General features: G+C 46.4%; 2 protein-coding genes and 1 long non-coding RNA gene across 4 annotated transcripts in view; 2 read left to right on the forward strand and 1 right to left on the reverse strand.

Moving 5' to 3' along the window:
• The window catches only part of cd59 (CD59 molecule (CD59 blood group)), a 10,620-nt gene extending 4,578 nt beyond the window's left edge, over positions 1 to 6,042 (forward strand). Inside the window, exons 1-4 of one of the 2 annotated variants that reach the window (XM_005936940.2) lie at positions 75 to 227; positions 3,641 to 3,698; positions 5,054 to 5,155; positions 5,376 to 6,042. In XM_005936940.2, coding sequence (XP_005937002.1) covers positions 3,653 to 3,698; positions 5,054 to 5,155; positions 5,376 to 5,575 — 348 coding nt within the window. In that variant the 5' untranslated portion in view covers positions 75 to 227; positions 3,641 to 3,652 and the 3' untranslated portion in view covers positions 5,576 to 6,042. Of the gene's footprint in view, positions 1 to 74; positions 228 to 3,640; positions 3,699 to 5,053; positions 5,156 to 5,375 lie in introns of those variants that run through there. The other variant, XM_005936939.2, reaches the window with a different exon arrangement.
• A 2,611-nt stretch (positions 6,043 to 8,653) lies between these two features.
• LOC121815463 lies at positions 8,654 to 15,540 on the forward strand. Its single transcript, XR_006055128.1, has 3 exons — positions 8,654 to 8,951; positions 13,911 to 14,121; positions 15,283 to 15,540. It is a non-coding gene; the product is annotated as an uncharacterized LOC121815463 (long non-coding RNA).
• Positions 9,989 to 13,038, reverse strand: kcnj11l (potassium inwardly rectifying channel subfamily J member 11, like). The gene is made up of 5 exons (XM_042226689.1): positions 12,880 to 13,038; positions 12,345 to 12,584; positions 12,004 to 12,273; positions 11,686 to 11,893; positions 9,989 to 10,570 (listed from the first exon to the last, which is right to left on the reverse strand). The coding sequence occupies exons 1-5, from the start codon at positions 13,036 to 13,038 to the stop codon at positions 10,140 to 10,142; spliced, it is 1,308 nt and encodes a 435-aa protein (XP_042082623.1). The 3' UTR covers positions 9,989 to 10,139.
• Positions 15,541 to 15,544: the final 4 nt, after the last annotated feature.

Here is a 15,544-nt window from a genome sequence, read left to right on the forward strand (position 1 = left end):
GTTTTATTCTGAAGGTCCCCGTCTCATGTGAGTGTGTTCAGTTTCCGTTTCCTCCGTCCCGTCAGCGCTGACTTCTTCCAGGTGTGTTGCCCTCCTGTCTCTCATCCCCGGATCACTGCTGTGTGTATTTAAGCCCTGTGTGTTCTCCTGCCTGTTGCCGGTTCGTCTGTGTTTCACGCTGTCCTGTTCCTCGTCTGCGGCTCTCCGCCTCTCCGGTATCATCTCAGGTTTGTTATTTAGTTTGTCCAGTTTAGGTTTCTTTAGTTCCCTCTCATCCCTCGCTGCCTGTTTGCCACTACACCACCCTGTAAATAAACATCACTCGAATCATCAATCATCGCCTGCATTTTGGGGCCTCCTTTCCTCCAACACCACACGGCTCGCCTCGGCAGCTTTGACACTAACTTTCAGTGATTTCAGAATGCTCTAAAAATGAAAATTGCTGTTTCCACAGGGTAATTCCACTTTAGATCAACAGTATCCAACCCCACAGTGACACCATATCAATATCAAGTTAGTCTGATGTTGCTTTCCAAAATAAAAGCCTTTTCAAATTGCCCATATATGACTTACTCTTTTAATGATTTCAAAATGCTCTTAAATTGAAATTTGCTGTTTCCACAGGATGAATCCATGTTAGATCAACAGTATCCAACCCGACAGTAAAACCATGTAAATTTCAAGTTGCTCTGATTTTGCCTTTCAAATTAATGGCCCGTCGAATTTGCCCATATGTGATATACTCTTTCAATTATTTCAGAATGTTTTAAAAATGAAAATTGCTGTTTCCACGGGATAATTTCACTCTAGATCAACAGTGCACACTATCACGGGGATATCAAGTCAATTTCAAGTCGCCTTGATTTTGCCTTTCAAAGTAATGGCCCGTTGAAATTGCCCATGTATGACCCACTCTTTCACTGACTTCAGAATCCCATTAAAAGCAAAGTTAAGCATCTTTGTTCTCTGTGAAAGAAAAAAACTACAGAGACTTCCATCTTTAATATACAGCACCCAGCAGGAGCTGAAGGGTCAGAGGTCAGAGCACTGAGTTTCTGTCCTGGATTTTTTGGAGTATTTCTCCGTCTCCTGGAAACAGAGAAAGCAGCTTTCCTGCCGAGCTGTCCGGCCGCTCCCGGGCGGGCAGGAAGCGACCGGACGCTGCCAGCGCTTCCACGTCAGAGGAGCCAGAGCCGCTGCTGTCAGCCAGTCAGAGAGCGACTGGACGCCGGCTCACTGTGACGTCTTTGTCAGCGAATGAAGCGCGCTTTGTCTGCAGCTGCTGACATCACCTGCAGTCAGACACCAGAGGGGAGCTAAATGTAGACTGTACTTAAACGATGGACGCCTGACACCACTGCAGGTATTTATTACACAGATTCTGACGCAGAGTCCTGGGAGCGCCGCTTTTCTTCAGCTGCAGCTCAATGCATGACTCCAACCTCTGCTGGAAACAGCGGCGCGGACGCTATCGTGTAAGGCAGCTCGGGAGGGTTGGGGGTCGTGGCACACGGCGCGGCACCGCTCTTAGAGGGGCGACTGTGCGACGTCCAGCTGCCGCCTGAAGCTGCACACACGCCTTTGTCCAAACACTCGTTTTGACTGAAGCCACTCGAAGCTGCCAGCCGAGGATTGGTGTGAGGAGGACTAAAGATGGACACCCACACCATAATGGAGCCTCTGTGTGTCCCCAGGCCCAGCCAACAGGACGCTCTCTGTTCTGTGAAGTAACGATTGAGCACATAAACTGATCACACTCCTGTGACCTCTGACCCCTTTAAAGCTGTCAAACAGGTCAGAAACCGGACTTTCTGTCTAAGGTAACCTGTGTAAAAGTGGCAGCCATGTTTCTTTTACGTCTATTGTGACGTCAGAACGGCGCACAGGAACTTTGGGTCCTTTCACTTATTTCCTGCTTTTCTGCAGTGAAACGGACGCAGACCTGGATGCTGGACGCTGCAGCCCGGCCACGTCTTTAGAAACAAAACCAGATCACATGATCCTTCACCACTTTTCTTCTTCTTTTGAGATTATTTCATCTCAGTCAAAAATCTACTTATTCATTTATCATTTCTTCCTGTGGAGAGCCTCTTCTGGCTTCACATCCCATCGCTTCCTTTCTTGCAGGTTTCTCTCTCTCCTCATCATCACTGCTTTCACAGAGAGGAAGGGGGCGGGGCTGAGTGCAGGCAGCGCACGCTGCTGGTTCCCAACGACTCTGATTTACAAACGCACACCTTCTGTACATTTAATTCATTATTATATTGAATAAACTCATTTTTCTGTTTGCACGTCGACATCAGTAAACGAGGCGCGGTGTGCAGTTCGTCCCCATGTTAACCCGATTCTTTTGTCCCCGTGACAGAACAGAGGAAACCGACTCTTAGTGTTAAAACATTTATATTTCTTTTTCTTCAATCATCTTCCGGAGAGACCCCTGCACAGCTCAAACGCCAGCTCCAACATTTTTAGCTCCACGTGTCTTATATGATGTTGTTTCTGTACTTCAGACGTCACAGTTTCAAACGTTGCTTATATTGTGTCTTATCTGTTAATACACCTGTGCACTAAGACTTCCTGTTCTTCCGTCTGCTGAGCACCTTGTGAGTCAACAGTGGCCTTGCTCTACAAGCCGTCATTATTAAAGTACATAAAACAATCTGATAGGAAAATAAGGATACTGAGGATATTGATTTCATGACAGGCCTCAGTCTTATTGGTGGACGTCTCCCGCTGAGTCCAAACCGTCGTTAAAGAGCGTCAAACACGGATTGGCTCCCTCACATGTGCTTCCTGAGCTCGATCGCTCTCCGCTTGTAGCTCGTTCTTTGCTTCCACACTTTTTAAAAGCTGTCCTGCGTCGGGGTGCTCGCAGGGTTGAAAAGTGGCCTTGTGTTAAAGGTTGGGATGCGGTGACTCGGTCGGCGCGAGCCTCTGGTGCCTCCGAGGCGTCTGCAGCTACAAACAGACTCGCATGCCAAACCAACACCGCTTCCTCCCACGGCCCGGCGGGGAGGACAGGCTGTAGACGGAGTGACTGCGGCTCACACGGGGATCCATTTGAATCATCGTCTCACTTCCTGCTTGCTGACTGGACACGCGAAGGTCGTGTAATTTGAAGCCGTCCTCTCCTGCAGCATCCTGACTCTGTACAGAGGGAGCACTGCGACCTGACATCATCAGGGTGAAGCTTTCAGGTCACACTCGTTACCTTTGACCTTTGTGCTTTCTACTTTTGCTTTCAGTGTGACTCAGTTCAGGCACGATAGGTGCTTCACAGGGTTCAGGGGAAGATGATGAGCCGTCCGGGTGTGGCACGTCCACCGAGCGCAGAGCTTCAGCAGAGGAGGACGTTTCAGACACATCTGTGGATGAAATAAAAGCAGGGGGAGCGCCTGTGGTGCTCTCAGATGTTTGCAGGTTATAACACAGGAGTAATTTAGATTTCACTGGGGGGACGGCGTACACACATCCATGATGAGACTCAGAGAGAGGCGGAGGCTGGAGGCTGTCGGAGGGGGGAGGCAGACAGCGAGTCTTTGTGGTCCGCTGGACAAAGAGTGTTTCTCAGTTTGGGTTGGCGGAGGAACAGATCGGACTCGGGCGCCGCTTTGACTTCAGCTCTGCTTCTCGTTTGCAGGGAGAAGACGACATGAAGCTGCTGCTGCTGCTGCTCTGCTTCGGGACGCTTCGCGTGGGTGAGTCAGAGTTCCTCCTCGCCGTAAACCAGCCAGAAGGATTCATAGCAGTTAGAAAGAGTGTGAAGCCACGATCGCTGTAAGACACCTGCTGATCCATTCAGAGGCTGACGGTCACTTCCTGCTGTAAACGATTAAAGTAAAAACTCTGGGGCTGAATTCTGCTTTTCCATGTTTCAAATATTTTTTCTTTAACTAGATTTAATCGTTTTTACCAGAGGAGAAAAAGTCAGTACTGGACCTGAGTATGAATGAAGTGAATCTGCCGGTGTTGATCCTGCTCTCATGTGGAGGATAATTCCAAATGTTCTGCTGAGAATATCAGTGATTCAAGAAAGCTTTGTTGTCATTCTCATGTTTACATGAGGTGAGACGAAGCTACGTACCCACGGTCCCGGTTTCCCATTAAAGCAACAGAAATAATACAAACAAGTGAAGTGCAACAACCTGGGAAACTGTGGAGCAGGTATACAAGTGTAGACTGGATATATGTGATATATATATGAGTACAGCTTCAGAGTTTTCTTTAAATAATAAAGGGGGACACGTAAAGGTGTCAGAAACACTGCTGTGTTCGATCATTATGGACAAAGCTCTGATAGGCCGACAGCGTGAGCTGGGATCACGTCAGCCTGCGACCGTGTCGCTCACAGGACGAGCGCTGCCACAATAAATGGTTTTATTTATAAGTCAGAAACGCTGTGCGCCCGGCTGCAGGGTCGGTAGTGTTTCAGTGTTGTGTATCTGTGTATGCAGATGATCACATCTGTCCTGCACGTCATCAGGGCGTCGAGGCTGCTTTTGGTTTTAAATTGTTTTATTTGTTCAGTTTTGTGAGTCTGGAATGAGTAAAGGTCGATTTTAAGGACATTTCGGCTCTGAGAGCTCAGACTCGTGGATTCAGGTACTAGGTGGCGGTGCTCTGCCCGTCGTGGTGCTACCACACCTCCACATAAGCAGGTCAGTAGATCGCTTCGCCATCGCTGTCAGAGGTGGCACAGACTCCACAACACTATAAACTCTTAACCATAAAAACACTGACTCGACCTTTCTCTCACACTTGTGTCCAAACACACTTCTAGGCGCCGCCCCCTGCTGGACATTAGAAGTAATGCAGGCTTCACTTGTCAGCCCTAGAAGCTTTGTCCATCTTTATATACAGTCTGTGGGATTTTCTCTTTGGACGCCAGGAGGATGTTTTAGGGGATTTCAGTCAAATAATTTGTGTATTTATTCAATATATTTCATATATAATTAATGAATTGGTGAATAAATAGGTAGTAAGAACATGAAAAGCTGACGTGTTGTTTCCAAAACGATAAATCTCGCTCCTCCTTCTCCTCGTTCTCCTTCAGGTTCTGGGCTTCGCTGCTATAAGTGCCAGGATTACACCGGACGCTGCCAGGACGTCCAGGAGTGCACGTATGAGGACTCATGCATCTCTCTGAGTGAGAGAGGTCAGTTTAACCCAGAGTTGACCACTTCCTGTTAGCTTCGTGGTTCAGAGACTGGCCAGATTAGCTCAGAGCTATGACTCCTGTGTTATTAGTGCTGAGTCGGCTCATTTTACTTTGATGCTAAATCTTAAAAATGAAGGACGCACTTTTCTTTTTCAGCTCCACTCAGAATTTTCTCTGTCAGCCAATCAGATTTCTGTGCGTGTGTTTGGTTTTCCAGGTGGGAAGACCATCCGTCAGTGCATCAGGTACACGGACTGCGATAACTCCCGCCTCAGCCAGATGTTCCCGGCCATCTCCGCCTTCACGTACCGATGCTGCAGCAGCAACCTGTGCAACTCCGGCACCGCTTGCACCGCGGTCACGCCCCTGGTGGCTCTGCTGGGGTCTCTGCTGAGTGTCTGGTGGTGCTGGATGTGAAGCAGCATGTCAGTGTTTCAGCCACAGACTGTATAAAGTCGATGGATGTCTGAACAGCTAAAGTCCTTCAACCTGCTCTTTCTAATGACCAGCAGGGGGCGCCTCCTCTGGTCCGGAGAAAATGAGCGTCCTGCTCAGCCGATCTCAGCTCAGTAAACTCGTTAATGGTCTCTGTCGCAGGTTCAGGTCTAAAACTTTCTAAAATAAAACACGAACTTGGTCCCGTTAGAGTCGCAGAGGAGCAGGAGGAGTTTCTGTGACTGAACCGTCACAAACAGGCCTCACTAACCAGCAGGTGACGTCACTCCAGCGACATCCATCTTTTATATACAGCCTATGATTTCATCTTTCAAAGCTAACACGAACTAAAGCAAATGTAAAAAAAGAAAAACAGCTTTTTCACCTTGTCAGCTGATTTCTCACTTCTTATTCTGCAAATTGAACAATAAATACGAGAGAAAAAAATATTTAAAAAACTGTGTTGCTTCTTTTTTTTAAAGAACAAACAAAAACACAGATTCATCCACCAGTTACATAGTCCCTCTGTGGAGGGAGACTATTCTCATGATCCACAAGCATAAACTCTGATTTATAGATGAGCTCCGTGATGTGTTGAATGTGCGCTGCACTGGTGATGACTTCAAACACTCTTAATAACAGCATTCAAACTGCAATAACTTTTGATAACGATGACCAGCTGTTTATTAGTCATCGAGCTTATATAAACAGTATGTCACAAAGGTGAGTACACGCCACACATTTTTGTAGATATTTTGTTTTATCTTTTCATGGGACAACACTGAAGATATACGGAGCCATCCTATAGGGGTTCAGGCCCATGCAGAACAGCAGTGGGGACAGAGCATCTCCTTGGTAGATCTCACATTTGATGCTGACTTATGCTATGGGCTTGAAGTCGGCCTCTAGTGTTGTCCACCACATCCCCATTGAGTTCCTGATGAAGGCTCTTGGGGTCCTGCTGGTTTGTATAGTTCCAGGCTGTCCAGGATCCAGGTGGTGGGGCATTGAGTGATAGGCCTTCTTGTAATCCAGGCAGTGCACAGGTTGGTCAGCCTAGTCTTGCAGTCTTGGGTGAGTGCTCTCTCTACCAGTAGTTGATGATTCGCTCCACTGGTATTCCTGCCAATTCCTTTCTGTGCCCCACTTGTGTATTAAGCCATTGTTATCAGGAAGTCCTAAAAACTCCCTGAAAGCCTTCAGCTGATCCAAAATGCTGCAGCAAGAGTCCTGACAGGGACTAGAAAGAGAGCAGATTTCTCCTGTTTTGGCTTCCTGTTAAATCCAGAATTCAAAATCCTGCTCCTCACATACAAGGTCTTAAATAATCAGGCCCCATCTTATCTTAATGACCTTGTAGTACCATATCACCCTATTAGAGCACTTCGCTCTCGCTCTGCAGGCCTACTTGTTGTTCCTAGAGTATTTAAAAGTAGAATGGGAGGCAGAGCCTTCAGTTTTCAGGCCCCTCTTCTGTGGAACCAGCTTCCAGTTTGGATTCAGGAGACAGACACTATCTCTACTTTCAAGATTAGGCTTCAAACTTTCCTTTTTGCTAAAGCATATAGTTAGGGCTGGACCAGGTGACCCTGAATCCTCCCTTAGTTATGCTGCAGTAGACGTAGGCTGCCGGGGGATTCCCATGATGCATTGAGTTTTTCCTTTCCAGTCACCTTTCTCACTCACTATGTATTAACAGACCTCTCTGCATTGAATCATATCTGTTATTAACCTCTGTCTCTCTTCCACAGCATGTCTTTATCCTGCCTTCCTTCTCTCACCCCAACCAATCACAGCAGATGGCCGCCCCTCCCTGAGCCTGGTTCTGCCGGAGGTTTCTTCCTGTTAAAAGGGAGTTTTTCCTTCCCACTGTCGCCAAAGTGCTGCTCATAGGCTCGTATCTATTAATGTAGGATCTACCTTACAATATAAAGCACCTTGAGGCAACTGTTGTTGTGATTTGGCGCTATATAAATAAAATTGAATTGAATGTGCCTGTTCATCTTAGCCGCTATGATGCCTGACAGGAGCTTCCACCTGGTACTGAGGCAGGTTACTGGCCAGTAGTTGGATGGGACTGGTTGCCGTTCAGTAAGCCATTCTGGGTGGGGAGGTTGCTGTGGTCTGCTCTTAGATCCAGTAGCCACTGAGTATTGCTGTTATGGTTGCGTCCTTCTCCCGTACGCTCTTGCAGTATTGCTCTGTCTCCAGCCTTGGTGGTGCTGTCCTCATATTGGCCCCGCTTGGCACTTTCCAAGGCCTCAGGTATGGGCAGCTTGCTGTCAGTGGCGGTCCTAGCCTGTTTGGCGCCCCGGGTGAACACTCCCTCTGGGCGTGACTCCCTTCAGTAAGCTACATTGGTGTCTAATGTTTACTATCATAGCCAAGTGACTAACAAACGTAAACAGAAGTTTTCACTATCACTACTAATTAATGTTATCTTGTTGTATCTGTGTTGTGGCCAGTGCGATCCTCTCTGCTGCTGCATGCTGGGACAGCAGGTTGAGGGTCACAGACGCCAGCAGACTAAATAAACTGATCCACAAGGCCAGTAACGTTGTGGGGATGGAGCTGGACTCCGTTAGGGTGGTGTCTGAGAGGCAGATGTTGTCCAAGATAAAGACAATGTTGGATAACACCTCCCACCTACTCCATGACGTGCTGGCTGGTCACAGGAGCACGCTCAGTACGGAACGACACAGGAAATCATTCCTGCCTGTGGCTCCCTGAACAACTCCTCCATCTAACACACTGTGAACAATGGTCACAGCCTTTTTACACACGCTTTTCTACTCTGGAATATTCTTGTCACACTTGGCTTTGAACTTTTCTTGTCCATCTTGGTTTTAATTTTGCACTTCAGCATGAACACAAATCCTCCTTGGATTTACAACATTATAAATGAGATGTGCTCTATCTGGAAGCAGCAGGCCCCGCCCCTTTCAACGGGTTGTGTGAGACTTTAAATCATCGAACTGTAAATTATAATTTTAAATTGTTATTGATCCTTTACCCCGAGTCCTAAAGTGTAGATTTATTTTCTTACTCCTCTTATATTTATTGTTTGTTTACTTGCTGTAGCTGGAGCCTCGTCGTCTCGACCACGATGCCGCCCCGGGCAACCGCCCGTATCAAAAACCGCTACTGCTTGCTGTACTGCGTAGGCACCTCCTACATCGCACCTTTCTCCAAATTCGATAGTCGGCTACTTTTCCTCTGTGCTACCTTGATCTTGGAGTAGTCTCCTTCTCCGTGGAGGGTTCTGCTCCTTTCATCTTACAGCATCTCACTGATGACTTCTGTCGTGGAGTAGATCACATATATACACGTATATTCATGTGAGGGTCGGAGCACAAACGTGAGTACATGCAAATCACTTCGTTTGTAAGTATTAAATGAATAATTTCCCTTCGTACTCGGAACCTTCCATCGTGCATCGTGTGTGCTGCTGTCTCACTGGTCTATTGCACCATCTAGTGTTACAGAGTGGTATTACACTAACTGAAAGCCCAGCTCAACACGAGTCTCAGAGACAAAGCGGTTATTTCTTCACAGGAAGGATTTTACCTGGAATCTGCCCTGAAATCCTTTCAAAATAAAGCTTGACCTGCACTTTAAATCCAGCTTGTGGGTCACAGACAGCACAAAAAAGCCTGACAAAAAGGATGATAAAAAACCATATTTATTAAACATCACAAATATTGAAATACATATCCAAGCCCTACAGAAGAGATCTAAAGCAGCAGGAGATGTGCTACAAACCTCAGCACTCACGGGAGTGTCTTTGTCTACAGTGTACAGTACTTACACACACACAGGGTTTAATGTGACTGTTAAATCATTTAGAACTAGAGGAGGAGACAAGCACGAGGACATGAAAGGAGACAACAAGCTAAGTGTGTCCTAAAATCTCAGCAGGGTTAAGTCTATTAAAATAGTCAGCATGAACACGATGGACACAAAAACCATGTTGTGGTCAGTTTCCTGTGTCTGTTGTATGCGGTAAACGTACATTTCTAATGCGTAGTATCACTAACAGGAGCTTCGACAGCATGTGTTCCCTCTATAACATTCAGTGTTTTTAAAATAATGTTCATTTCTGTCTTCTACACAAATATTTAATGTTTTCCAGCTCTGAGAAACCTTTGTGCATTGCATTCTGGGAGATCGCCATCCTTTAACCCAGCGGTCCCCAACCCCCGGGCCTCGGTACCGGTCCGTGAGTCGTTTGGTACCGGGCCGCGAGAGCTGAGGCTCAGGTGTGAAATGTCTGGTTTTCAGGGTTTTTATCGGTTTCCAGCGTTATTTTGTTCTCGTTTTTATCGTTTACTCGGTGTTCCTGGGTCTTTTCACGAGTGTTATGAATAAATCTTCTTTTTTTCAGTACTAGTTTTATTTTGTGTATTTATCCGCGACACCTTAAAGGCCGGTCTGTGAAAATATTGTCGGGCATAAACCGGTCCATGACGCAAATAAGGTTGGGGACCGCTGCTTTAACAGGCACATGACTGCAGTTCACCTGGGTGTGCAGCAGCGGGCGCTGTGTTCAGTCGCTTAGCTCTCCGAGCACGTCCTCTTCGATCTGCCGTCCGATCACCTCCAACTGGACTGTCTTTTTCTGTCCTTTCTGCTCCACCTCCTTCTCTGCTTTCTCTGACTGGGCGTACCAGGGCTGAGGCGTGGAGCTGTCGTAGGCCCGCCCTCCTCTGCGGAACCCCCCTCTGCCGGCTCGAACCAGCCCCCATCCCTGCAGCTGGACGTCGGACCCTCCTTCCTGGACTCCTCTGGTTTGGTTGAGCTCCTTGGCGCTGAGAGACGACATCCGGACGGGAACCGTGTTTCCGAACTTGGAGTAGTCGACACAGTACCTGCCGTCCTCCTCCGTGATGATGGAGACGAAGCGCCTCCCCCACAGAATCTCCTCGGGTATATAGGAGGTCCGCGCCTGCATGGTGATCCCCGTCGTCTCCACCACACCTTAAAGAAGAAATAGAGGGTGCATGGAGATATAAGGTTAAAGGTCAAAAACCTGTTTGTAATGCAGTCCAGAAGTTTTATTCATTCAGTGTCGCTTTACAGCTGCAGGCGCCTGCAGGACTCTTTATAAAGTTCAATTCAAATCATAACAACAGGATATTTCTAACTTTAGAGATGTTGCACAAATGGAAGAAAGCAGTCTTACATATTTGTTTAATATGTGCGTTGAAGGACATGTCCTGGTCAAAAATGACTCCAAGGTTCCTCACAGCGTTACTGGAGGCCAAGGTAATGCCATCCAGGGTAAGAATCTGGTTAGATACCATATTTCTAAGATTTTCAGGGCCGAGTACAATAACCTCAGTTTGATCTGAATTAAGAAGCAGAAAGTTAGCGGCCATCCAGGTCTTTATGTCTTTAAGACATTCCTGCAGTTTAACTCATTGGTGTGTGTTATCTGGCTTCATGGACAGATAGAGCTGGGTGTCATCTGCATAGCAGTGAAATGTATGCTATGTCTTCTAATGATGCTGCCTAAGGGAAGCATGTATAATGTAAACAGAATTGGTCCTAGCACTGAACCCTGTGGAACTCCATAATTAACCTCAGTGTGTGAAGAGGACTCTCCATTTACATGCACAAATGGAGTCTATTAGATAGATATGATACAAACCACTGCAGCGCAGTACCTGTAATACCTACAGCATGTTCTAATCGCTCTAATAGGATATTATGGTCGACAGTATCGAACGCTGCACTGAGGTCTAGCAGGACAAGCACAGAGATGAGTCCACTGTCAGAGGCCATAAGAAGATCATTTGTAACCTTCACTAAAGCTGTTTCTGTGCTGTGATGAGCTCTGAAACCTGACTGAAACTAACGAGTCGTCTGCTTTACGCTACGTGTTTGAGAATTATACCACGGAGTCAGGTACTTCTGATTTAAGTCTATTTTTCACCCGAGCTACAGTATCCAGAGTCGTACGCAGTGACAGGAGGTAAAGTTATTAACAAGATGATGGACCTCTGTTGGAGCAATGTTCAGGTAGCTGCTCTGTGTTGGCAGTGAAGATGATAACAGTGGGTGGATGATATAAAGGAAGGTAAAGATCTCACCTTCCAGGATGACGATGATCTCCAGGTCCTCGGAGGCCAGTGACTGGGCGGACAGCTCGTAGAGAGGACTCCCTCGCTCCATGGTGTGGCTGATGATCAGGGGAGACACCAGGAAGATGCCGTTACTCCTGAGGGGGTTCTCCACCTGGATGTCCAGCTGGCACACGGGGATCACCTCGCCTTCTGACGTCACCGTCCGCCGGATCACCTGAAGAGAAGATTTCAGTTTTGTGTCTGTATCTTCAGGATTGGTTTGCATTACTGGGGCTGTTTTGTTTTGTATGCGTGATGTGGAGCTCAGGTGAAGTTGTAGGACACCTGCAGCTGGACGGTGGCTGAGATGATCATGCTCTTCCTCAGATCTCCCACTCTGAACATGAAAGTGGGGCGGCCATTTCGAGGAGCGATGACGGCGTTTTTGGAGAAGATGAGTGTTTCTGCTCGCCGGTTGGCCTGCGCCGTCTTCATGAACACGCAGCCGAGCATCACGGCGTTGATGATCAGCCCCAAAATGTTCTGAATGATCAACACGGTGATGGCCAGCGGACACTCCTCCGTCACCATCCTGCCACCAAAACCGATGGTCACCTAGACGGGAAACATCCAGGATTACCACAAGACAGAAGTCTACACCCGCATCAGCAGGAAGCAACTCTCACCTGGACTTCAATGGAGAAGAGGAAGGCAGAGGTGAAGGAGTGGATGGCTGTGACGCAGGGGACTGGGCCCGGCTCGCCGTTGGGGTCGCGGGGCTCCAGGTCTCCGTGAGCGAAGGCGAGGAGCCACCAGATCATAGCGAAGAGCATCCAGGAGCAGAGGAAGGCAGAGGTGAAGATGAGGAGGGAGTGCTGCCACTTCAGGTCCACCATGGTGGTGAAAACGTCCTGCAGGAAGCGACCCTGAACCACACCACAAAGCCTCCCGTCAGCAAACCGTCCTCTCTTTTTCCTCGTTCTACCCCCGGACCTTTTCTTCCCATCGCCCGTAACAACATTTAACTTATTCTGGATTCCGGCTTATCAAAGTAAAAGGATGTTTAACAGATAAAACACGCAGTGGAGCTCCCAGACGCTCCGCCCTCCATCCGCTGTAGCTTTTTATCTACATTCTGCCACAGAGCAGCAAACAGAAAAGTCCTGCACATCTGAAGCTTTCATTGCATGCTGAACCATAACCAAACACTCGCTGCTCTACCTGTTCCCTGATGTTCTTGTGAGCCACGTTACAGGATCCGGTCTTGGTGATGAAGCGGGCTCTCTGAGACCTCGAACGGCTGCGGTTTGGCTGGTTCTGGTCCTCCGCCAGCCGGGTCAGCAGGAAGCCGTCCGGCAGGAGGCCCTTCCTGGCCAACATGACGCTGCGCACGTGAAAAATACAACTTAAACATAAATACAGCTGCGAAAGGTTCGTCATCAACACCAAGAAAACAGCAGATTTACAGCATATAATTCTTAAGTGAGGCAAAAATGATGAATTCATAAATACTGTAAAAGAAATTTGTCAATAATCTTCTGAACTTTGGACTTTTGGTGAGTAAGCCGTTTGAAGGAGATTCTCTACTTCCTGTTACTGACGAGATGCATCTCTGACATCCCAAAGACATTTAAATTAAACGTAAACAAAAAACAGAACAGTAACATAATAATAAAATAAAAACTAAAAAGATAAAAATAGTAAAACAACTCAATTAAATAACAAAATAAAACAATAAAAACTGCAAACACGTGCGTGTACGTGAGCCATGTTAGATCTTTATTATATAACTGTAATATCACTGTGTTATTTCCTCTTTATTTTGTTAATACAATGAATACGTGAATATAAACAACAATAATTTATCACAGTTCAAAAATAATCAGTTACAACTAATTTAAAAACTGTTTCAAGTTGACTATACCTGTTATCATCCTGCAACATATTACATTACATTATCATAGACAGTGCTGGGACCTGTTTTAAGTTGACTGGTGATGCATGTGAGAGCCTGGAGGATGTGACCTCTGCTCTCGCATGTTTACTGTCGAGGCAGAAAGGCGGAAATGACGACAGTTAATTGTCCAAAACAGTCTCTTATTCCTGCAGGTGTGTGCAGGTGGCATCATTTCCACGGTGGTCACAAAAAAGAATCTAACTCCATATTAACAGAAACCAACGCGAGCATCAGCATCCTTCTTTACGCGTTTGTTGGTTCCTATCACCATAACGACACGCGCGTCTCTCTGCAGGTGACACTGATGACCGCACTGATAAAACCCGCTTAGAGTCACGCGACGTTACCTGGGCGGGAGTGAGCTGATGGAGTTGAATAAAGGTGGTGTTCCTGAGCGGGGTGTCTTAAACCGACGGGAACGGCAGCACGGACTCCATCATTCAGCCATCAGGATGTCCTCAGCACCACCCGAGCATCGACCTGAGTCAGGTTAAAACATGATATAGGTGAGGTTCCGGCCTGGACTTTCAAAATAATACACTAAAGGTGCCGTTTATGATGTTTTTGGTCATTAAAGAACAAAGTAGACCATGCGCTATAACAGACTGAGTATAATATCGATTGGACTCAATTACAGGCTGATCATATAGTTAATCAATAATTCAGTGCAACGGGAAATTGCAAAGATGTTCAGGTAACTTGTCAAATAGCTTTAACGAATGAGAGGAATTTAATTATGAAAGTGCATTTCCGGTGTTGGGTGTGGTGAATGTGATGACCTTGACGTTGAGCTGCAGGAGGCTCAGCAGAGGCTTCCTGGTGCCTGCAGGGGGCAGCAGAGGAGACGAGGCGCGTGTGTGCGCGCGTGTGTGTAAACATTAACACATTTATACATAAATGAAAGTGAAATGAAACATTTAAAAGACAAAAGTAGCTCCTATTAACTGAACATCGCGTGGTAAAATCCGCTCTGAACAAAAAAGAAATCAAACACATTCACTTGTATTTTAATTAACCAAATATTTGACTTATTTATTACAGAAAACAGAATCTTACAGACGATAAAACAGTAACCTCAGGTGGTTTTATTCATTCTCTTATTTTTCTGCATTACTCCTTAAATATGTTGGTCCTGACTGATGGCCTGAACGTAACTGTCTTCGCTTGAAGCTATTTTTGACTTGTCAATGTGAACATTTGCATTTGTTACAGACTGGATTTTAAATGCGTTGTTCCTGTTCTGGGACTGAGCTGCATGAACCTACATGCACATTCTATATGAAGCTGATACTGTCTGCTTTTACAGCCTAAAATACTGCTTCTGTCCAGTCCAGGGTCTCAAACTTGCGGCCTGGGGGCCAGTAGGGAGGGTTTGTTTGTTGTTGAGTGCAATGTTTAAAAAGTTCTGTAAAAAGCACAAAATAATTTAATATGAAGGCAATATGAGCCAAGACTACAAACACGCTGAGGGAGTTGGCTGTGTTAGTTCAGTGACAGAGTTCCCTAATTTAGACAAATATGTGGTAAATACGTAAACGCAGGGGTCTTTTTTTCTCTCAACAGGTGATCTGGGATATATTTTCTTTTTAAGTGTCCTTTCTCACTGTCCCTCTTCCCCTCTGTTTTTCTGTTCCTTCATCTTTCTTTCTCCCTTTCCTATTCCCCAGCCATGTCTGTTCCATTTGTAACTACTGAAAATTAAATAAAATAAAAAATAACAACAAAGGTTGATCAAATGGATCAATACGACAAAGCCGTGATGATCCACTTGGTAAAGTAAATCTGTTGGATATCTTTGTTGGCCTTCAGTCATCAACTCATCAATGACAGCTAAAGAACCAAACGGGACAGGCAAAAAAAAGCAGTGGTGTCCAACTCCAGGCCTCGAGGGCCCGTGTCCTGCAGGTTTTAGATCTCACCCTGGATATC

The sequence above is a fragment of the Haplochromis burtoni genome, unplaced genomic scaffold, assembly GCF_018398535.1.
Source record: "Haplochromis burtoni strain Fernald_Lab_line unplaced genomic scaffold, NCSU_Asbu1 Contig_222, whole genome shotgun sequence".
Taxonomy (NCBI): Eukaryota; Metazoa; Chordata; class Actinopteri; order Cichliformes; family Cichlidae; genus Haplochromis; species Haplochromis burtoni.